Consider the following 20,434-nt stretch of genomic DNA (forward strand, 5'->3'; position numbering starts at 1 on the left):
ACTGTTGCCACAGTAAAAATATGTTTTCTTATTTATCCCATCATCCTTCTAAATCATGATGTGATGCTACCAACCACCATCCTTCCATCTTTCCTTGGCAGTAATAATGGATGGAGCATTTGGTTCAGTTCTCCCTTATTTGGTTTCTTCTCCATTACATCCAGGTCACTTCACTTGAAACAAGCCACATATTTTCACTAATGTGTTTTTCTCTTTAACACGCCCAGATCAGCCCATCCCCTCAGAGTTTGTGTGTTACCGTTCTGTTCTCCAGACAAAGACTCATCGATAGAATTGTTCTTACAATAAGAGATATTCTAATTGTTCTTTCCCATTAATTCTGAAATTTCTAGGGATTGCCAGGAGAACATGGTATCCCCGGAAAGCAAGGCATTAAAGGAGAAAAGGTATAACTTCCCTTTTACCTATTTTGTAAATTAAGCAGCTTGGTAGGAGGAAGAGACAGAGGGTCATGAGGGCTTTCGAAAAGTGAAGGGATAAGACAAGGCTGCCAGGACTGTGCAGGGACCAGACAGACATAGACATGAAGGCATGAATGATGCCCCCTGGAGTTGTGCTTTATGACAGCTCTCATTCTGACACAGAAACACAATGTGGCGAAATGAACAGACTTAGAGATGAAGACCTCAGGACTCAGAAAGTCTGTTTCAAGCTCAGCAGCCAACTCTAGAGTAGATCTAATGGGTCTTTCAGGACCCATTTCTTATTGTCTATACATGGAAATAGTAGGTCAGTGTCGAACTTTTACTTGGAAATAACTTAAAGAAAACATAAAGATCATCTAAAGAACTTCTGAATAGAGGCCCCTTTTGTGCATATGTTTATATACATACATATGTCATGATATTGCTAAGCTTATTGTCACATAACTTGCCATAGAATATAAATGCATTTAAGATGACTAGAACAGTGCCTGGCGTGAATGAGGCCTTCAATACATATTGCTGAACGAGTGAATGAATGAGAAAATGAAGTTTGGCCATGATGACAAGTCAAAGCACTGGAAATGGAAACTACTGCCCCCACACCTCCCGCCACAAACCTGAGCAATGAAGAATCTTACCTTGTTTTCCTCAGGGAGATCCAGGTGGGATTATAGGCCCTCCTGGGCTTCCAGGTCCAAAAGGTGAGGCTGGTCCTCCAGGGAAAAGCCTGCCGGGGGAACCGGTAAGTACCAGCCCTTTACTCCCTTGCAAGTTCATTAATTACCACTTGGGTATTACCAGTTTCAGATCACAAGTAAAGGAATAAGTTGAGGACTGCAGGAAAAGAAATATTGGTCTTGTTCTTTAGGTCAGAACTCTAACCTCTGAAAATTTGGTGCAGCTTTCTTCTGAAAATAAAATGCACATACCCATTTTACATGCAGTTTTGAAAGATTCATAGACCCCCCTGAATCTTCTGCATGAATCCTTTAGGGACCCAAGGAGCTAGTAAGATACACTAGTTTAAATCATAAGGCTTCCTAAGACACTATTTTAAAACAGAACAGCCTGAAATTTTCTTTCCAGAGGCTCTGCAGGGAAAGCCATTCATGGTCATTTGCAGAAAATGTCCCTGATGCCCAGGCGATTTCCAGGCCATAGAAGAACTGGAGAGCTGGGAAATCTAAGTAACCAATATGCCATTTCACATAATCTTTTTTCTCATCCCCCTTGACGTTTCCTATGAATTGTTGATAATAAATAGTTCTCATTCTCAGATGCCTCATTTTAAAGATTAAAATATCTTTTTTATTACTAAGGTTTTATTTTAATTCCAGTACCTGCAGTGTTATATTAGTTTCAAGTATACAATATAGTGATTCAACCATTCCATATATCACTCCATGCTCATCAGGATAAGCGCACTCTTATCCTCTTCATCTATTTTGCCCATCCTCCCCTCCCCTAAAAATGAAAAGTATCTTATATTTTAAAGTAACTATACAAAATCTATAACCTAGCGAAATATGTATTCTCTGTTTCTTGTTCTTTTACAGAAAAGCATTTATTCAAGAAGGATGAAGCAAAATGAAACATTTTTGAGTTGTAACTTCTAAGATGCTTTTAAACTTTCTAGAAAAAAGAAATGTATTTACCTCCTTTTTTTTTTTCCTTTTTTTTCCTTTAGGGTTTAGATGGAAATCCTGGAACCCCGGGTCCTCGTGGACCAAAGGTATGAAAATATCATAGATAATTTCCAAACACTTAATAAGAAAATCCAACCTGGAATTTCATGTCCCCCGAGCCTCACACTAACAGAAGCCTCTGGTTGTACAGGGCGAGCGAGGACTGCCAGGCGTCCACGGTTCCCCGGGTGACAGAGGCCCCCCGGGGGTGGGGGTTCCTGGCCGAACCGTAAGTGAAATTCCATCAAGTTTTTGAAATCATATCAATTCTGATAATCAAATAAAATGCAGTGACAAACCTGAGTCGGGAGAAAGGAATGAAATGATCAGAGGAGGAAACTAAAATAAGCACGAGTCAGAGGAAGACAAGTGATAAGCATTAAGGTTACATCACTGAGTACAGGGGCAGTGCTGACTGTTTCCTGACCGACAGATGTTGGTCTCACAATGGCATTGGGGTTAGAAGCAATTATTTAACCCTTTATTCCTCTGTTCTATGTATTAAAAAGTACAAATGAGTGTTTGTAAGATGATCCAAGTGCCTAAGATTAGGTTTTATATTTTACTATTTGTTTTTAGTGAAAATAAAATTGAAAGTTGATATTATAAGTGAATGGAGCATGTCTAAACGAGATGATGTCAAAAATCTTTAAGTAATATCTTCAGGAAGAGAGACTAGAAGTCATTTATAAGAGGGAAGACAGAGCATGGGCAGTTTTGTAATGTGTTTTAGCTACGAGGACAATGCCTGGTAACAATGGGCTCTGTATGCACACTTGTTGACTAAATAGTAATAGGAGAACTTTCTATTTACTATGATAAAAACATAAAGATTCTGGAACAAGAAAGGTGGAAACAAACACTAATTCTAACTGCATTACTTTGGGAAATCAGCCTTTTAATAAAGTTATCCTGAGAACTCAAAGAAGGCATAGTGAATGATTACATTGTGTGTGATTGATTCTCTGGGGCAAGAATGTAAGAGACCACGGGAGATGGGAGATTGAACACAGTAACAAAACAGATCAGGGAGTAGGGAATTTGGGTAAATTGGAAGGGGAGTTGAACCATGAGAGACTATGGACTCTGAAAAACAATCTGAGGGGTTTGAAGTGGCGGGGGGGGGGCGGGTGGGAGGTTGGGATACCAGGATACCAGGTGGTGGGTATTATAGAGGGCATGGCTTGCATGGAGCACTGGGTGTGCTGAAAAAATAATGAATAATGTTTTTCTGAAAATAAATAAATTGAAAAAAAAAACAGATCAGGGAGTGAAGGAGGTTGAAGCAAAAAATTTTTAACTTTATTAATAACTAAGGACACATTATAAATTTTTAAAAAAGATACAAAAAGTAGCTTTGACAGTAAGAGTGATATGATTCTTTATTTTAAAAAATAGGACAGGAAATGTGGATGAGCAGTTGCTGAAGTCCGCTGCTGAGAACCCAGCCGTGTACTTCCCGAGGTTGTCAGCTCCTCCTTCCGTGGTCTGTGCTTACGTGGCAGGGAGGAAGCCCTCAGCGTTAGAGTCACTGATCATTTCCCAGCCTCATGTTGCTGGCCCCAAACTCCAATTTGCTAAAGTAGAAAAGAACGATAATTGATACCTTACTGCCTGCTCCTGAAGGCAGAATCAGGTTCTGGCAATTTCTTCAAACGGGGAAGTGACTCGAGGTAGAAAGCCGAAAGGAAAGCAAGTCCTGAGCTGGTCACCCTCTCCGCAGCCAGTTTCTGAGCACATAGAATCTGGGTGCACGGTGTGGTCGTGAAGATACAGGGACAGACGACGGTACCGAGAGAGATAGCCTGGGCCTCTGAGCGAAATCTTTCTGATGTCTCCAGCAACAGGCATCTACTTAACTGTTGATCTGCCACCCAAAAGTCTTGGCGGACTTCACAGAGAGTTTTCAGGGGGTGTAAGGTTGCCAAGCCCTATTGTTCCATAAGTGAATTACAATACATAGCTCTTTATCCCACTTGGATAACTTATGACATTCTTAGAAGAATTCTGACCATTGGGTCTCATTCTACGCAGGGCTCCCAAGGACCAGCTGGAGAGCCAGGTATCCAGGTAAGCTGCTTTACTGTGTTCTTTGGCACCACGAATCCAGCTTGCTTACTTGGGGACAATTCCTGAAAAAACTGTCCCTGGAAGTAACTGTTTTCCCCCTCTTCCAGGGTCCTCGAGGTCTCCCTGGATTGCCAGGAACTCCAGGGACCCCAGGGAATGATGTAAGGACTGTCTTTACCTCCTCTTCCCCACCACCCCATTTTAATCCACACCTGTGCCACTGTGAAAAGATTTGAACACGATGATTCTGTTTTCAGGGAGCTCCAGGAAGGGATGGAAAGCCAGGTCTGCCAGGCCCCCCAGGTGACCCGGTAAGTCAACAGACTATGCCTGATTTATGTATCTTTAATGCACCCAGAAGCCAAATAGCCTACCAAGCAACTTTTACTGTCCAAACTAATTAGAATGCTCAGTGACTGCTTGGTGATTTTGTTTATCCCCATTATTTTGTAGAGGGGAAAATATTTCAAGCTGCATCAGCATTTTTTTGTGTGTGTGATGAATACTTATTTCCTAAGGGTATAATTCAACTGTACAATTTTGCCCCAGGCTGAGCCATGGCACATAATGTCTCAATCCCGTGGAATACTGAGTTAAAATATATAGGCACAATTTCTGTTCTTTCTAATGCTACTGACTAAAAGAATTTCACTTTTCTAAATGAAAGTTTGCAGGTAAGTTACCTACAATATGATACATATCCATTGATTCTGCAGCTTTAAAACGCTAAGATGATTAAATTACCAAAACCGGCATGAGTGGGCTCTTAAAAAATGGGTTTAGGCACTAAATGTGTGTTCCAGAGTTTTATTTCAGGATGAACCTGGCTTTGAGCGACAGCGAAATCCCTGTAAATAGCCTCAGAATCGGCAGTTATAATTTGAGAGGCCATATGGTACATGACATTGTATTAAGAGTTTTGTATGATAAAATCCAAATCTGGCCTCTCACTTCTTAAGTCTCACAAATCCTTCTCCCTCCCACACTGGTTGGGCCTTATGTGCCTTTATATGCTACATGCAGAGGCATATTTTGGCCCGAGTTTAACTTCACTGCCAAGTGAATCATGTGTGTGCATCATCTAGGATTCTTATAAAGTGTTACTTGGGTTTCCAGCGTCTCTCCAAAAGGACATTTTAAGACAGGAGTCTTGAACACCGCCTGCGTTCCCTCAGCGCCTCTCTTGCGAATCACGGAAGTCACCTGTTGGCCCTTTTGAACTTCACTGAGAAAGAACATTAAGGCAGACTCATTCTAGACTTTTCTGTGGCCTGATAATTCGCTTGGCAGGGTGGTGACATCCTTTTATTAAATGACTCACTTTCGTGTATTATTTAAAGCCAAGAATATTTGAGGGTTGTTAGAAAAGCTACCATGTCATGAAAGCATAAAATAGAGATACAGACTCCAAACCACAATATGGGTGTCTTTATATGTTCATTGTAGAGGAATAGTGAATATTTCTCAAATAAAGTTAGGAGTCCTGTCAGTGTCATATGCCTACTTTGTGATCTGGAACATAAAGCCGGCCATTCTGACAGTGAGGCTCTTAGAAGCCTCAGGACAAATCTCAACTAGCATGATACTTTGAGGAAAAACAGCTGCATTAGATTGTATGTTTGTATTCTATTATGTGCATTTACGTGTATAAATACATGTATTTGGGTTTTTTCTCCTTAAACACAGATTGCACTTCCTCTCTTGGGGGACATCGGTGTCTTGCTCAAGGTAATCTGTTGCTATATAAGAAACGGTGTGTTAATTTTTAGGAAAAATCAGAAAGGAAGTCTTGACCCGAAATTGAGTTAATTGCTTGGCCTGAGCAATTCAATTTTTTTAAAGGCAAAACATCTTTAAGATAGAAAAAGGAACACATTTTTATATCTCTTGAGTCACTTGTACTAATCCCTCCAACCCTTCTTCTCTACCTCCTAGTCAGTTTGGGTGTAAGGGGTGGTGGGTGAAGGTAGTCGTTCTGAGATAAGCTACACGAAGGAGCAGTGTCATCAACACCCTTGAGTGTCCCTCTGAGGGACAGCTCTCACCTCATGGGTGTTTGTGTCCTGGCTGGCTGCTGCGAAACCTAATCCTTCTCACCTGGACTCACCTGCGCCACTCCCAGGATGAAAACCAGTACAGCTCAATAAGGCGCTAGCTGGTAGGGCCGAACTTTGATGTCATGGGATTTTACAAAGTAACTTATAAAGTTCCAAAGCCAACAACTGCCCTAACACCTGTTACTCTGTTAAATAAAAACTATCTCTATCTATTTTTCATCTCATAAGGAATAAATCTGGCTACCATTTTTGTCTCCAGTACTACCCGGTGTTTTATTTGTAATGCAGATGTGGGAGAAGGATAATGGGATACTGTAAAGTTATGTATTTGTAATATTTTTTCATGGCATGCTAAGACTGAGTGGACCCAGATGAAAATCGGTCCCTTCACATTATACTCAAACCATATGTGTCCTGTCTCTATGTGAATGCACAGTGTATATGAGTGCATACACGCACATACACACACTTGCACTTTTTGTGTATAAATGTGATTTATGTTCCTAGCATTTAGCCCAGTGTTTGGTACAATGACTTACATGATAGTAGGCAGGCAGGAATATTTGCTGACTTAAATCCAAAGATTCAAGAATTCTGATAAAAGTATTTGCTAAATGCCAAAGATTCAAGAATTCTGATAAAAGTATTTGCTAAATGATTAAAAATTTGAGAACATATATATAAATATAAGAATGAATATCAATATAAAAATAAATTACAGGAGGGCTCTAAGACCTTCAAAAGTCAACATTTTCTTATAAGTCAAAAGAGAATATTTGTGGGAATTTTAGGAAGATCCTATATGTGTTGAGATACAGCTCCATGGCAGACAGCACCCTGCTTTACTTATACCATCTCCCTTAATCTTCACAGAAGTCCTGTAAATCTAGACTGTGGTAGTATCCCCATTTTATACAGTAGAAACTGAAGTTCTGAGCAGCTAAGTAACTTCCTCAGAGTCACACAGCTAGTGAGCGCAACAGGAACACAGGAACCCAGGTCCTCATGCGTTGTCTGAGGTTCTTCCCAAGAGCGGCAATGCTGGAAATGGCAGGACTCTAAGAGTTAAAGCTCGCCATTCCAGAATAGTTAGAATCAAAACTTGCACACTTCAGCAGAAATGAATATTCTCAGAGGATATAGGGGTGGCTTACAGAATAGACAAAAAGGCCAAATTAGGCTCTGATAAGAACCAGGACTCCAAAGGCCTCAAAAGTGGCCACAATTAATAGTTCCACCAGGGCAGCATCCCTTCAATGAGGTTCTGGGTCCCAGGACAGCTGAGGCAAGACACCTCAACTGAAAGTCCCATCAAACTGCATTCCATAGAAGGGGAAAGTTTGGAGCTCCCCAAAGCAAAGTCCAAATACAGGGACTTAGATTGGAGATTGGGTCTGTTAGGTCAGCCTAACGTAATTTTAAATTCTGATCCTATTACCCAATGCATTAAGTCTCCCTCTCTGTCTAGTCTTTAGCAAGCTTGGTCATCTGCTTTCTGTTTTCAAAAATATCTTTGGTTAGAATGTAGTAAAGAACTGACATAATTCCAGGTCCAAATGATCCCCCTTCAGAGACCTTATGTGGGTTAATCTGTGTATCAGTCCCTCTTTGAATGAGACTGTACATTGGCTAATAATTGGTGCATCTTTATTCTCTCTGTAAGAAAATCTAAAGACTTTTTTCAAGACCTTCAATGAAATCATTTCCCTGGATTTACCATTCTGGCAACCCTAACCCAAAGAAAATGGGGTCCGTTTGAAATGACTCTGAGAAAATTTTAGTGACTCATAATGCTTACCATTCTTTTATGTTTTATTAAAACAATCAATTGAATAATCCACTCTAAAATATTGCTGCGTGTTGATATACTGGGGTTTTGCTCCGTATTGATGTGCCACATTTATTTGCTGCAGAAATAATTTATCTTCTCCATGATTTTTGGAATATAGAAAACTTCTTGGTTCTCATAACTTCCTGGCATCTCTCTCTCTTCATAGTTTTTCAGATATTATAAGTAATGGATCTACAATTATAAACGTATTTGTTTTATTTCTTCTACCAACACATTAGCTCTGGGAAAAGATGCAGATGGCAAAATTTGTTCTGGGAGATGTTGCACACTCTAGCTCCCTTTTATATACACCATCTCTAAGAATGGACCACCATGAAGAGAGAGCTCTTTAGTAATCCAGTGTTTTTTAGAGAAATTGCCTCAGAACCTTTTCAATAGTATACAGAATTAGTCTTCCAAGGAGGGTATTTTTGGAAATCAGACTTATTCTGGTATTCACTGAGCAAAAATACTGAGCTTCATTAGCCATGAGCTTGCTTGCCAGCTTCTCATTAATGGCAAGTTTCTGTTTCCTTTTTACATTTCAAGATCCTTCCCTTTGGTGAAAAGAATGGAAGAAGAGAGGCTGATACTGTCCTACCCTCTGTCAACTGTTAAAATTAAACTATCTCCTCCACCCGGTGATCCCTATTCTGTGGCTTTCCTGATCATATTCTTATTCTAACAATTTAAAAATAAGTCTTTTTAGGGCTTTTCACAAGCATTTTTTCTCTAGCAATGTGATAAGAAGTTTATCTTGTGAGCTCAGACACTTAAATTCAAGCCTTTCCAGATCAGCTAAAGGTTACAGAGAAGGCAATGGCAAGGTAATTCCACTTAAATTTCCTATCTGCACTTGGATTTGACATAGAGTCAAGTCCAAGTCACTCAAATAATTATTTCTCACATGAGTGCTTCCACTGACAATGTTGGTAAACTGTGTGCAGGGTCCTGCAACTAATTTTGTTCTCAAAAGGAGAAATCCTTTCTTCATAATTCTTTCTTTCTCTTTCTTTCCCCTTTTTCCTCCCTTCCTTCCTTCCTTCCTTTCTCCCTTCTCTCCTTCCCTCCTTCCTCTTTCTTCCTTTCTGTCTCCTTTCCTTTCTTTCTTTCTTCCCTCTTTAATGATTTATACTACTGGTTCTAGGAGGTCTGTAATCTTGTTGGTAATCCTGAACTTGAAAACATGCTGCTAAACAATGGAAACAGTCTGTCTTCCTGACTTACGTGTCTTTTCTTTATATATTTGGAATTTCCCACTTACATATCATCATGGATATGCTTTGTATTTAAAATTTTATTTATTTATTTATTTGAGAGAGAGAGAGAGAGAGAAAGGGAGTACACCATGAGCGGGGGCGGGGGGAGGGAGACAGAAACAAGCAGACTCCCCACTGAGCAAGGAACCCTAGTGGGGCTCAATCCCAGGACCCTGAGATCGTGACTGAGCCAAAATCAGGAGTCGCATGGTCAACAGACTGAGTCACCCAGGCACCCCGACGTGCTTTAAAAAAAAAACAAAAAAAGAAGGTCACCAATATCATGAACAGATACAGTTGTCTAGCATCATATGTAGTTTTTACCTCACAAAAAGCGGTCTTTGCAAATTGGATAAAGTTTCTGAAAGTGGTGATGTATCCATTGCAGGATTGGTCTCTGACAAAGATTCAGGTCTGATCAGACCTCACTTTTACAGACTGTTGTGATGAATCTCTCAGTAACCTTATCTCTGCTCATTAGAACTTCTGCGGCAACTGCCAAGCCAGTGTTCCCGGGACGAAAAGCAACAAAGGAGAAGAAACCGGCACTGGTGAGCCTGGGAAGTATGAGTCCACAGCCCAGAAGGTGAGGAGGTGGGCTGGATGTTGCTGGCCGTGTAGTTTGCACCGAGTGCCTTCTCTCATTTCTGTACTGTTCCATCCTCTAGGGTGATACAGGCCCACGGGGTCCTCCAGGAATCCCAGGCAGGGAGGGGCCAAAGGTAAGGCAGTTTCTCCTCCACTCTCTGTGCTCCTTCCAATTCAGTGTGGAAGAAAACAAAACCAATTTTAAAACACACTACTTTTAAAAAAAAAGTTGCTATAAAAAAAATAAATAAATAAATAAAAAATAAATAAAACACACTACTTTTTTATGAGAAATATTTTGGAAAAGGGGTGTAAAAAGCCATTTGCAAAGATCATTGTTTTTGTGCCCTGATTCTGTCCAAGTTACATGTCCCGAGTGTACGAAGAAGAGATGTTTTTGTTGTTCTAAAAGATGACAAAACGGATTCAGTATACTAGCTGAATTTCTTGTTGTTTTAGGGAAGCAAAGGAGAGCGGGGCTACCCGGGGATACCTGGAGAGAAAGGTGATGAGGTAAGACTCTTCTCTGGTAGTGTGGTCCTGCTGTTAGCTCCCTTTGCAGGATGCAGAGGAAAAACATCAACTTGTTTGTAGCTCAGGTTTTTGGTTTTTTTTTTTAAGATTTTATTTTATTTGACAGAGAGAGGTCACAAGTAGGCAGAGAGGCAGGCAGAGAGAGAGAGAGGAAGAAGCAGGCTCCCCGCTGAGCAGAGAGCCCTGATGTGGGGCTCGATCCCAGGACCCTGGGATCACGACCTGAGCAGAAGGCAGAGGCTTTAACCCACTGAGCCACCCCGGCACCCCTATAGCTCATGTTTAATGCCAAATCAAATAAAAACAAAGATTTAGGTAGGTTCTTTCAAATTCAAATTTCAACACAATTTAAATAATGATAATTGATGTTTATTATCAGTGGTTCAATTTTTGAGAGAAGGAAAATATAAAGCATAGAGTTGACCCTCAGTTACTATGGTTTTTTTTTGTTGGGTTTTTTTTGTTTTTTTTTTTTTCATGTAGCAGACAGCAATTCCAACTCTCTCGAGATAAAAGCCAGGATGTACTGAAAGGAATCCCTAGGTAGTTAGTGGAACTGAAGGACAGTTGGACAACCTGCCTAGGGACAAGGGACAGCTCTAAAACTCAGCATAACTTGCCTGGGATACTGCTGTAACATGATTCAACTTTGGTGACCTTGGTTTGTCTGTGTCTCTGCTCAACATTCATACTCTTGGCAGAAAAACAAAACTATCAAAAGGATCTGATTCAACTAGTTTAGATCAGCTCCTCATCCCTAGACTAAGGTTCAAAGACAAATGTACTTTGGAGACGATGTTATAATTTTCTGACTCTAAGCCATGGTGATGCTCAGGATATCATTCTTTTCCTGCATAATTTACCTTAACTCTTAGAAAAACCAATTAGGATGATGAATTGTTGTTAGTTTAAACAGTTTTGATGCTAATAATTCTTAATGAAAGTAAGTAAGCCATCTGGCATATATTAACCTTGATGGTAGTACTGAAAATCATAACGGTGTAAAGTAGGTCTATTTTTTGAGTCAGTTACATTTCATGTTACAAATTGTTGCCATGTGTTAATGTTTTTAATATTGATTCTATTTGAGAAAACTATGAGAATTAGTTTGCTTTTTTCCAAATTAAAAGAAATACAACATTTATTTTCATTCATAAATAAAGCAGTAAGGGCATTTTATTTTCAAAATAAGAAATATTGAGCTTTTGCTTCTTTATGCTCCATAGGAAGTTTCACTAATGTACAAGCCCTGTATCTGATTTTAATAGTCTAATAGCTTTTAACTGCCTAGATTCAAGGAGTAGGTGTTAGAGGCAATTGAGAAGGTAATAACAAAAAGATCAGGAAATAACAGGAATTCAGGTTTTTTACAAGTGACTCCAAGTTGAATTTATTAGAAGTTAATTTTGATTGATTCTACAGGATACTTTGCTCCCTTGGTTAACTGAAATGCATCATTATTATTATGCCACTATTTTAGTATACTCTTTCTTAAGTATAGTAGACCCCTGTTACCTGTGGGGAATATGTTTTAAGACCCCCATGGATGCCCAAAACCGCAGAGAGTACCAAAACCTATACATGCTGTGTTTTTTTTCCTGATACATACATACATATGATTAAGCTTAACTTAAAAATTAGGCACAGTAAGAGATTAACAATAATAATGAATAGTAAATCAGAATAATTATAACAACATACTATAAGAAAAGTTGTGTGAATGTGGTCGTTTCCCTCCTTCTCTCAGTGTCTTTTTGTACTATAGTCATCCTTCTTCTTGTGATGATGTGAAATGATAAAATGCCTATATGATGTTAAGGGGAATGATGTAGGCATTTTTGACAGGGTGTTAGGCTGCCATTGACCTTCTGGAGATAAGTCAGAGGGAGGTTCATGTGTTTCTAAACAGCAATCAACCGTGAGTGACTGAAACCATGGAAAGGCAAACTACTGTATACTTTTTGGATTCTTTAACAGAGCACACACAAAATTTTGCATGAGACTCTTATTATATGGAAAATTATTATTATATTAATTATTATATGTAGCAATTTCAGAAAGATTCTTTTCAGTTATCTCTTCATATCACATGAATTATATGAATAAGGCTAAGAAAGCATAGTAACTCAGACAGATGGAGAGCGATGAATATCATCCACTTGGATAGACTCAATGAGTAGTATCTACTTGGAGTCAGATACTAACTGAAATTATAATTTATTGACTTGTTTAGGTGAATGAGACTTTGACCGAGAACATGTACGTTTCCAACTGGCCAGTAAACTATACTATTTTTAATATGTATATAATATCTAGTTGTACAAAAATCTCAGATATCTGTTCTAATCTTAGTGGAAAAATTACAGAGGGACACTCCATCTCTTTGAGGACTTCTAATTATTATGTCTTCATTTTAATCTATTTGGGAACTTAGAGGAGCTGCCTATTTGCTCATTGCTCTGAGAAAAGTGACATTATCCTCTACATTTTTTGCAGGTGTTTCACAAATCAAAGTAGCAACTGATAAGACACTAACAGAGCACACTTACCTCTCACAGAGTGAATTCTTGCTTGGAAGGAAGATGTTCCTACAATATTTCAGCATAATAATTGATAAATAGGCCATGAAAAATATCGTCAACCATAAATTATAGCAATGGAAAAATAAATATTCTTTGGTAGCAACTGAGCTAGGACTTGCAAAACCAAAATACCAGTTCAGAGAAAGAACTTAGCTCTAATGATCCTTGAATATCTATGCAATAAATTCTATTTTGTATTTTAGTTTGGCACTATATGCTAAATTGACTGTCCTACTCTTTAATCTGTATTTGTCTTCTTTAGTGACCATCTTGTCTTCTAAAATTATCTTATTGCCCTTTATGCATCCATAGTAAGTTTTACCCTTACTACAAAATTTCAGCTTGTTCAGAGAAAGACTGCTGAGAATGATTTTTTTTATTTATGGACTAAGGTTTATTTTAAAGTTTAATGTGGTCATCAAAGGTTAATGAGTCCCGAGGTTGTAAATTAAACTACCTAAAGACTCACTCAGCATCTCTAGACTGATACAGGAATGAAACTAAAAGTAGCAAAAAAATTTAAAAAAAAGAATACACCCATATGTACACCCATATCTTATACATGTACATATAGAGAGAATTTTATGTACACCCATATCTTATACATGTACATATAGAGAGAATTTTATGGAAATGTGGGTATTTTGAGATAAAGCAATTTGTGGTATGGCATTTATAATCTCCAGACATTTAGAGGTACCATGTGCAAAGGAAATTCGTTTCCTTTCAATTTTTAAACCCATAAATAAGTTAAGGGTAAGGGAGTAAAAAGAGCCAATGCAACATGCCGGTGTTTGCCAGCCACGCATGTGTGCATACAGGCACGTGTGCACACATACACACATGTGCACACACAAGCACACAGGTGCACGCACACACAGCATTGTCAGTGAGGATTATATCATCCTGAAGAAAGACCATGTCCACATTCTTTAACACAAGCATACATAAGATTTTGCCCAAAGCTCTTATTTCATGAGGCATTTCAGCGTGTTCGAGGACATTCTCTTCAGTGTTTCTTCACATCATATCACGTGAGAAAACCTGAAGTAACACACAATCCCATTTGGCATGAAATGGACAGGTCCGGCAGCGCTTGGTCCTGGATCACACTGATGCAAAGAACCTTGATTCGAGAGAACCTTGGTCCTGTATAATTCTCATAAATAAACATGCAGTATTTTTACCGTGGTCACTCCACCTAATATTTATAATGTGTCTAAAAATGCATATTTTATTACAGTAAAAGGCAGAGGAACATTGTTATAACAATGAATGGTTTGGTAGTATAAAACATTGCTCAGTAAAGAAAATTAGAACCTGAAAGAGTGGAATCATTCAGATATGGTTATCTGAAATAGCAAGAGTGTTTAAAAGTATAATATTTCTGGGGCGCCTGGGTGGCTCAGTGGGTTAAGCCGCTGCCTTCGGCTCAGGTCATGATCTCAGGGTCCTGGGATCGAGTCCCGCATCGGGCTCTCTGCTCAGCAGGGAGCCTGCTTCCCTCTCTCTCTCCCTCTGCCTGCCTCTCCATCTACTTGTGATTTCTCTCTGTCAAATAAATAAATAAAACCTTTAAAAAAAAAGTATATTTCTAATTATAGAAGTCATCTGAGTTTATTACAGAAAATTTGGGAAATGCACAAAAGTACTAAAAAGGTAAAAGCTATCCCTATTTGTACTGCTAAGGGAGGACTACTGGTAATAGTAATATTATGATTCACACCCCTCATCTATAATGCCAAAGCTCAGAAGCCTCTGAAAACCCTGGATATTTTTCCCAAATTTGCAGGAAATTCTTTTGGCAGCAGAATCTGACCTGAAATCATATGGGCCAATCTATTTATCCCACATGATAAGAATATCACGTTTTGCTACAGAAATATTTGTGTGTTTATTAGAGGTTCCTGCCCCGGGCACCACTAGGAATGTTCTGTAATATCTAGTGTGAGCAGTGTTATTTTTATAAAAAAATCAGAAAATTCAGAATTCTGAAACACATGTGACTTCAAAGTTTCCAGATTTCATACTTTGCAACTCTATCATTCTCATCTTTTATGAAGGACATTGGTAATTTCTAATAATTTAAACTTTACTCTAAACATTTTGTAACTATCAGTTTTCTATGTTATCCTGTAGTTTGCTGAAACATGATTTTAATAGTTGCAAAATATTTTATATTCTTTTATGTAACTTATTTAACTAATATTCTGTTGTTGACACACTTGGTAAAAGAACGAAGTTAATTACACAAGACACCAGTTAATCTTGCCAATTCTTCCTTGAATATATGAATGTACCAGTATCTTAAACGCTATCCAGTATAATTAGCATTATTCTACAAATCCAAGAAAAAGGAGGAGGAGATATTCATTAACTTTTATGCTTAAGCCACTAAAGGATTCTAAATTTAAATTCACCGATGAGCCAAATTTCCTCTTATAATGAACCATTCAGCTAAACTAGATATTGTATCATAAAACATATTCCATTTTCCCACTAGCTGAAGCATTGGTGTAATCATGTATTTCTTTGATGGCATTCTGCCAGTTTGAAATGTGTATGTCCGTGCGCTAGCGATGCCAGATTTTCAGTGATGCTCTTGTTGACGGGGTGGTTCTGTGAGCTCAGAAACGCTCTCTGAATCCACAAATGCATTAAATTATGTTTGTTGCAGATTCTGTGTCATAGCATTTTAGCTCATCATCCTTACGCTTTGAAAATGGGCATTTGTATATCATATATATGTTTTCCAGCCAACATAGATGTTGGATTTCAATAGTCAAAATAGTCGATCAACTAAAATGCCTTGTTTCTAACTATGTAACAGACTTGTGATAGGAACTGTTTCTTCTAGGGCCTTCAAGGAATTCCAGGCCTTCCAGGTGCCCCAGGCCCCACTGGACCCCCTGTGAGTATTTGTTAAAGCTCTTCCATTCATGCTTCATATCTGCTGGGATGAGGCTGGGTGAACTAAATTCCACATTGCCTCTTGTTCTCTGCCTCTACCTGTAGATTTGCCAGCTCTTGCCTAGAAAAGTAGCATCTTAAGTCTCAGATTTTCATTTAGTATTGCTTTAAGGTTCCTCAGGGTCATGGAGACTTGTCATCAAGACTCTACCAGACCAGAAAGCAATCTATTTGAATAGAAGTTAGATGTAAAGGAGCATTCTATTTTTCAGTTACACTTTTTTGGCATTAATCTTTGGAAGAGATATTCAGATGGTTACACCCTTACACTCTTAAGTACCATAAACTAAAAATATTTTTTTTAAAGGGGAAAAGTAGGCTAAGGATTATCATCTTCGATTTATTTTTATTCCTATTTATCCATTAAAATACCCTCTACTTTAATTAGCACATCTTTTTTTCACTGTCCCTCAAACACAACTTTGTGATCTTTGTGTCTTTGCTTATACTGTTTTCCTGAAACCATCTCTTTTCCTCTCTTAGCTGTTAAATCCAACCTGTCACTAATGTGGGGCTGTCAAGTCTAGGGTGGTGGGTTAAATTACAAGACATGCAATTAAATTTAAATTTCACATAAATAAATGGTTTTAGCATAAGTTTGTCCCAAATATCATATTTTTATTTGCTAACTCTAGCAACCCTATGCAAGTCTCATCTTCTCCAGCAATTCTTGTGAGTTCCTATGCAAATGGTATTTTACCTCACAGGTAGGCATGTGATCATGTTCCTTTGTGTTTTAAAGGATAGATTCACCCTAATTAAAATTTTATCATTTATGCTTTCAACACAGTTATGTAGAACAAACCTGGCTTTAAATTGTACATTAAAATTAAAAGTGGAGAGAAGAGCTGTGAAAGGAACCATAGAAATTATAGCTAATCCATTCTCAAAGAAGAATTAAAATCAAATTTTATTTTCCATTGGTAAAATGCAGATTGCATAACTTAATATGCACATTGATAATTCTGCCGCATCTTGAAGTATTTAGAATGTTGATCACTACCAAAATTATAGCTCATTTAGGAAGGCATAATGTTATGTAAATTGCCATTTAAACAGCAAGGCTAAATTCTTAAATGTATCAAAAGGTTCCAATTAAGGTCATTAAATGTGGTTGGCCAAGGTGAAAAAGCGACCACAAATACAAATTTTACCCTTGCAAGGGCTTATCAGCAGGGTACAGCTGCTGTATCAGCCTAAAGAAATATAAGCTTTTAGGACTGATTTAATTAGGATCAAATGACCTTCAAAATAGGTCAGTTTTAGCAACCAACTTCCAATGCCTTTGGCCATTTAGTTGTGTTTTTTTTTGTAACACACTTAGTTTTGTATTTTACAGGGCTTGTTGGGAAGAACTGGACATCCCGGTCCCATGGGAGCAAAGGGTGACAAGGTACAGGGGAAACGCCTTGCTTACTCTCTGAACTGGGGCTTGCGGGATGGCAAGTTTAGACCTATAACACATCCATAAAATCAGGCAAAGACTGAAAGTAGGAATAATGTCAGGGAATAGCTATTCTGGTAATGGACTTGGAAAGATAACAGGTACAAAATCTGGTCTGAATACAGGCTCCTAGGAAAAAGGATGAGTAGAACACTGATATCATATAGCAAAAGTCCAAATTGGGTTCAAGGTCCTGGGCATCTAGTTATGTGGAAACATAGAGTGGAGGTAGCTTCCTGAAGAGGTGTGGGTACCATGGCCATAGCACCTCCATAGCAGGGAGTTCCAGCCACAGGTGCCAAGGCTTCAGACAGCTTGCTGAGAAAATCTAGAAGTTCTGTCCATCCAGAGTCATAGGGAAATTCACTAAGGAATTAGGCCTCTTATTTCCTGTGGAGTCCGGTTGATTGGACAAATGGGTTGCTATGGTCTGAAGGGAAGACCAGCAACAGAGGAATCTCAGGCAGGATACCCCAGGGCTTCATATGTGTACCCAATTTAGGTCTAAATTAGCCCCACAATGTGAGCCCAGACACATGCAGCCAAAGAGTGAATAAGACTAGGTATTCAGATTCGGGAAGTAAGCATCAAGAATCCCTTAAGCAACTCAAGTGGTGTCTATCCTGAAATGACCAAAATGGGGCATAATGGCATCAAGAAGCAAAGGGATTCCAAGAAAAAGAAAAAAAAAATTGAAAGGAGCCATGTGCTTATTTTAGATAGTCTCAGCACATTTTTGCTGATCGTATTCCCAAGACACTTGCCTAATCCCACCAGCCTCTTTTCCTCTGTTCTCTATGGAAATTATTCAGTCAGAGATTTGCCTTTTGAAGTTAATGGGAATTCCACACTGAGATGAGCTTTGGGGCACAACCGAGAATGAAAATATGACTTTTAATTGTGCCAGGGAAAAAAAGAGTCTTTTCAATAGGCACATATTTTTCCTTGTTTGTTGTTCTCTCATAGTTCATGAGAACTATGACATAATTCTCTGAAAGACACTGCCAGCAGTCAGCAGAATATGACATGTCTTAGAGAGATAGCCACCATCAAAGCAGTCTGGGAAAAGATACAATATACTTGTTGTCCCTCATTCTCAGGCAGATCCATTGCAATAAAAACTTTACAGTTTCTTTTCATTGATAAAGATAGAAACAGTTTTTATGATACTTTCTTTTGTTATCGAAAAAAAAATATGGGCAGATTGGAATGAATTTCTTCATCAAATTCATGGAAACGGACTCAAATTCCTTGAAATTTGGGGGCATTGTAAGTAGGAATCTTACTGTCTGGATTCTTTTTTAATTAACCATTTCTTGCCATTGCCCTGACATGAAGGAACTTACAGATTTTATGAGGCTATTATCCTAAAAAAAAAAGCACAGTTCCAGGAAACACTGGTTAAAGGCACCAAAGGGACTGTAATAGCTTTGCTTAGTATGGATCAATAAGCATTGTATGTTTTATAAAAATAAAAGTGAAATCCATTTTTCAAGTTTCATGAATTCATTTTTCACAATTCCATTTTCAGGCTGCTTGTCCTGCCAACAGAATGTCTGAGGCTATTTAAACTGTCCATAACATTTCCCTTAAACAGTGTTGTACCACAGCCACTGCTGTTCAATGGGGTGTACCTGACTTGGTTACAAAGTCCAGTAGAACCTTAGGGAGTGAAAAAAACTTTCTCCTCCTGCAGACACAACACAGGGTGTGATTTTTCTCCTTTAGTCGAATTATGTGGATGGCCTCTGGGTCCCCAAAGAAGAAGGTGGTGGAGTTGAGGCTAAAAGTGAGGGGATGACCCAGAAAGCCTAGTCCCCAAGCCTGCCACTGCTTGCAGGAATGCCTCTCTACACCCCCATATGAGTGGAGTTTCCTTGGCTGCACTTGAACTCCAGAACAGGGACAGCCAGGTTGTCTGGCTCCATCGGAAACTAGGCTTCATCCCTGGGGCTCTCCCAGTGGAAATCTGAATGGGTATGGAAAAGGCGTTTACCTTTCCTGTAGTCTAGGAATGTTATTTTCCCAGGTGAAAGGGAAAGCCCAGCTGAATAAGACTTTGCAAGGTTGAAACAAAATCATATCGATTTCAGAGTACAGCTCTCTGAGCAAGCATAATCTGGTTCATAAACTTTGTGTCAGAATGGGCAAACCATTGATTTTTGGTCTCTATATTCCATGCAGGGCAGTGAGGGACCCCCGGGGAGACCTGGACCACCCGGACCACCGGTGAGTTTCTCCAGTTTTAAAACTTAAATTCATGTGTCAGCTTGAGACTTCTATAACTCAGAGATCAGACAACCTTTCGATGCTTCCAGGATAAAGGGTGTCTGATTTTTATGGATACCTATGGATGATAGCCAACGCAGCTTTGGGGAGACCTGAGTTTTTCCCTTAAGCGCAGCCCCAATATGAAGTACTCAGATTTGCATACTGTAGGCCTCCTTCCTCTGGACTCAGGAGACCTGAGTGTGTGCCCCAACTCCCCATGTCCTGCCTGGGGGACCCTGGGAAAGCCATGTGACCTCCGTGAGCCCCGGTCACAGAAAAGAGGGGCTTTAAAAAGAGCTCCCTCTGGCAATGTGAGTTGGTACAGAATGTGATGTTAGGCTACATGTGTTCATTACCACCCATGATGTCTGAGATGTGGAGAAATTCTATTTATAGAGCACCTAGTGAATAAAATGTACAAGAGCCATCAATGTTTTTATGCTTGCGATTGAGACAGATGTGCACTTGGTCAGGGCGGCGGCAGAGAGGAAAGGTACCGCTCTCTGTAGCAAGTCTGCCCTCATGTGGGGCCACGCTCAAATCACAGCACAGGTTTGGTCTAGGCTGAATGCTCTTTTCCATTCTACCTCATAGGCATACTTTAAGAAACCAGATTCACCTGAGAAAGGGCAGAATTCGTCTGTGATTTTCTGAAGACAGCAAAGATATATAATTATTCTGCCTGCAGTTGCACATT

At 39.1% G+C, this 20,434-nt stretch overlaps 1 protein-coding gene across 1 annotated transcript in view; it reads left to right on the plus strand.

The window, feature by feature from the left end:
- COL19A1 (collagen type XIX alpha 1 chain) overlaps nucleotides 1–20,434 on the plus strand; it is a 325,236-nt gene that overhangs the window by 260,552 nt on the left and 44,250 nt on the right. The window contains exons 24-37 of the mRNA XM_044253886.1: nucleotides 354–407; nucleotides 1,099–1,188; nucleotides 2,134–2,178; nucleotides 2,283–2,360; nucleotides 4,166–4,201; nucleotides 4,309–4,362; nucleotides 4,459–4,512; nucleotides 5,888–5,929; nucleotides 9,830–9,934; nucleotides 10,017–10,070; nucleotides 10,396–10,449; nucleotides 15,910–15,963; nucleotides 17,362–17,415; nucleotides 19,651–19,695. Of these exons, the coding sequence (XP_044109821.1) occupies nucleotides 354–407; nucleotides 1,099–1,188; nucleotides 2,134–2,178; nucleotides 2,283–2,360; nucleotides 4,166–4,201; nucleotides 4,309–4,362; nucleotides 4,459–4,512; nucleotides 5,888–5,929; nucleotides 9,830–9,934; nucleotides 10,017–10,070; nucleotides 10,396–10,449; nucleotides 15,910–15,963; nucleotides 17,362–17,415; nucleotides 19,651–19,695 (819 nt within the window). The remainder of the gene's footprint in view (nucleotides 1–353; nucleotides 408–1,098; nucleotides 1,189–2,133; nucleotides 2,179–2,282; nucleotides 2,361–4,165; nucleotides 4,202–4,308; nucleotides 4,363–4,458; nucleotides 4,513–5,887; nucleotides 5,930–9,829; nucleotides 9,935–10,016; nucleotides 10,071–10,395; nucleotides 10,450–15,909; nucleotides 15,964–17,361; nucleotides 17,416–19,650; nucleotides 19,696–20,434) is intronic.

Source organism: Neovison vison, chromosome 1 (genome assembly GCF_020171115.1).
Source record: "Neovison vison isolate M4711 chromosome 1, ASM_NN_V1, whole genome shotgun sequence".
Taxonomy (NCBI): Eukaryota; Metazoa; Chordata; class Mammalia; order Carnivora; family Mustelidae; genus Neogale; species Neogale vison.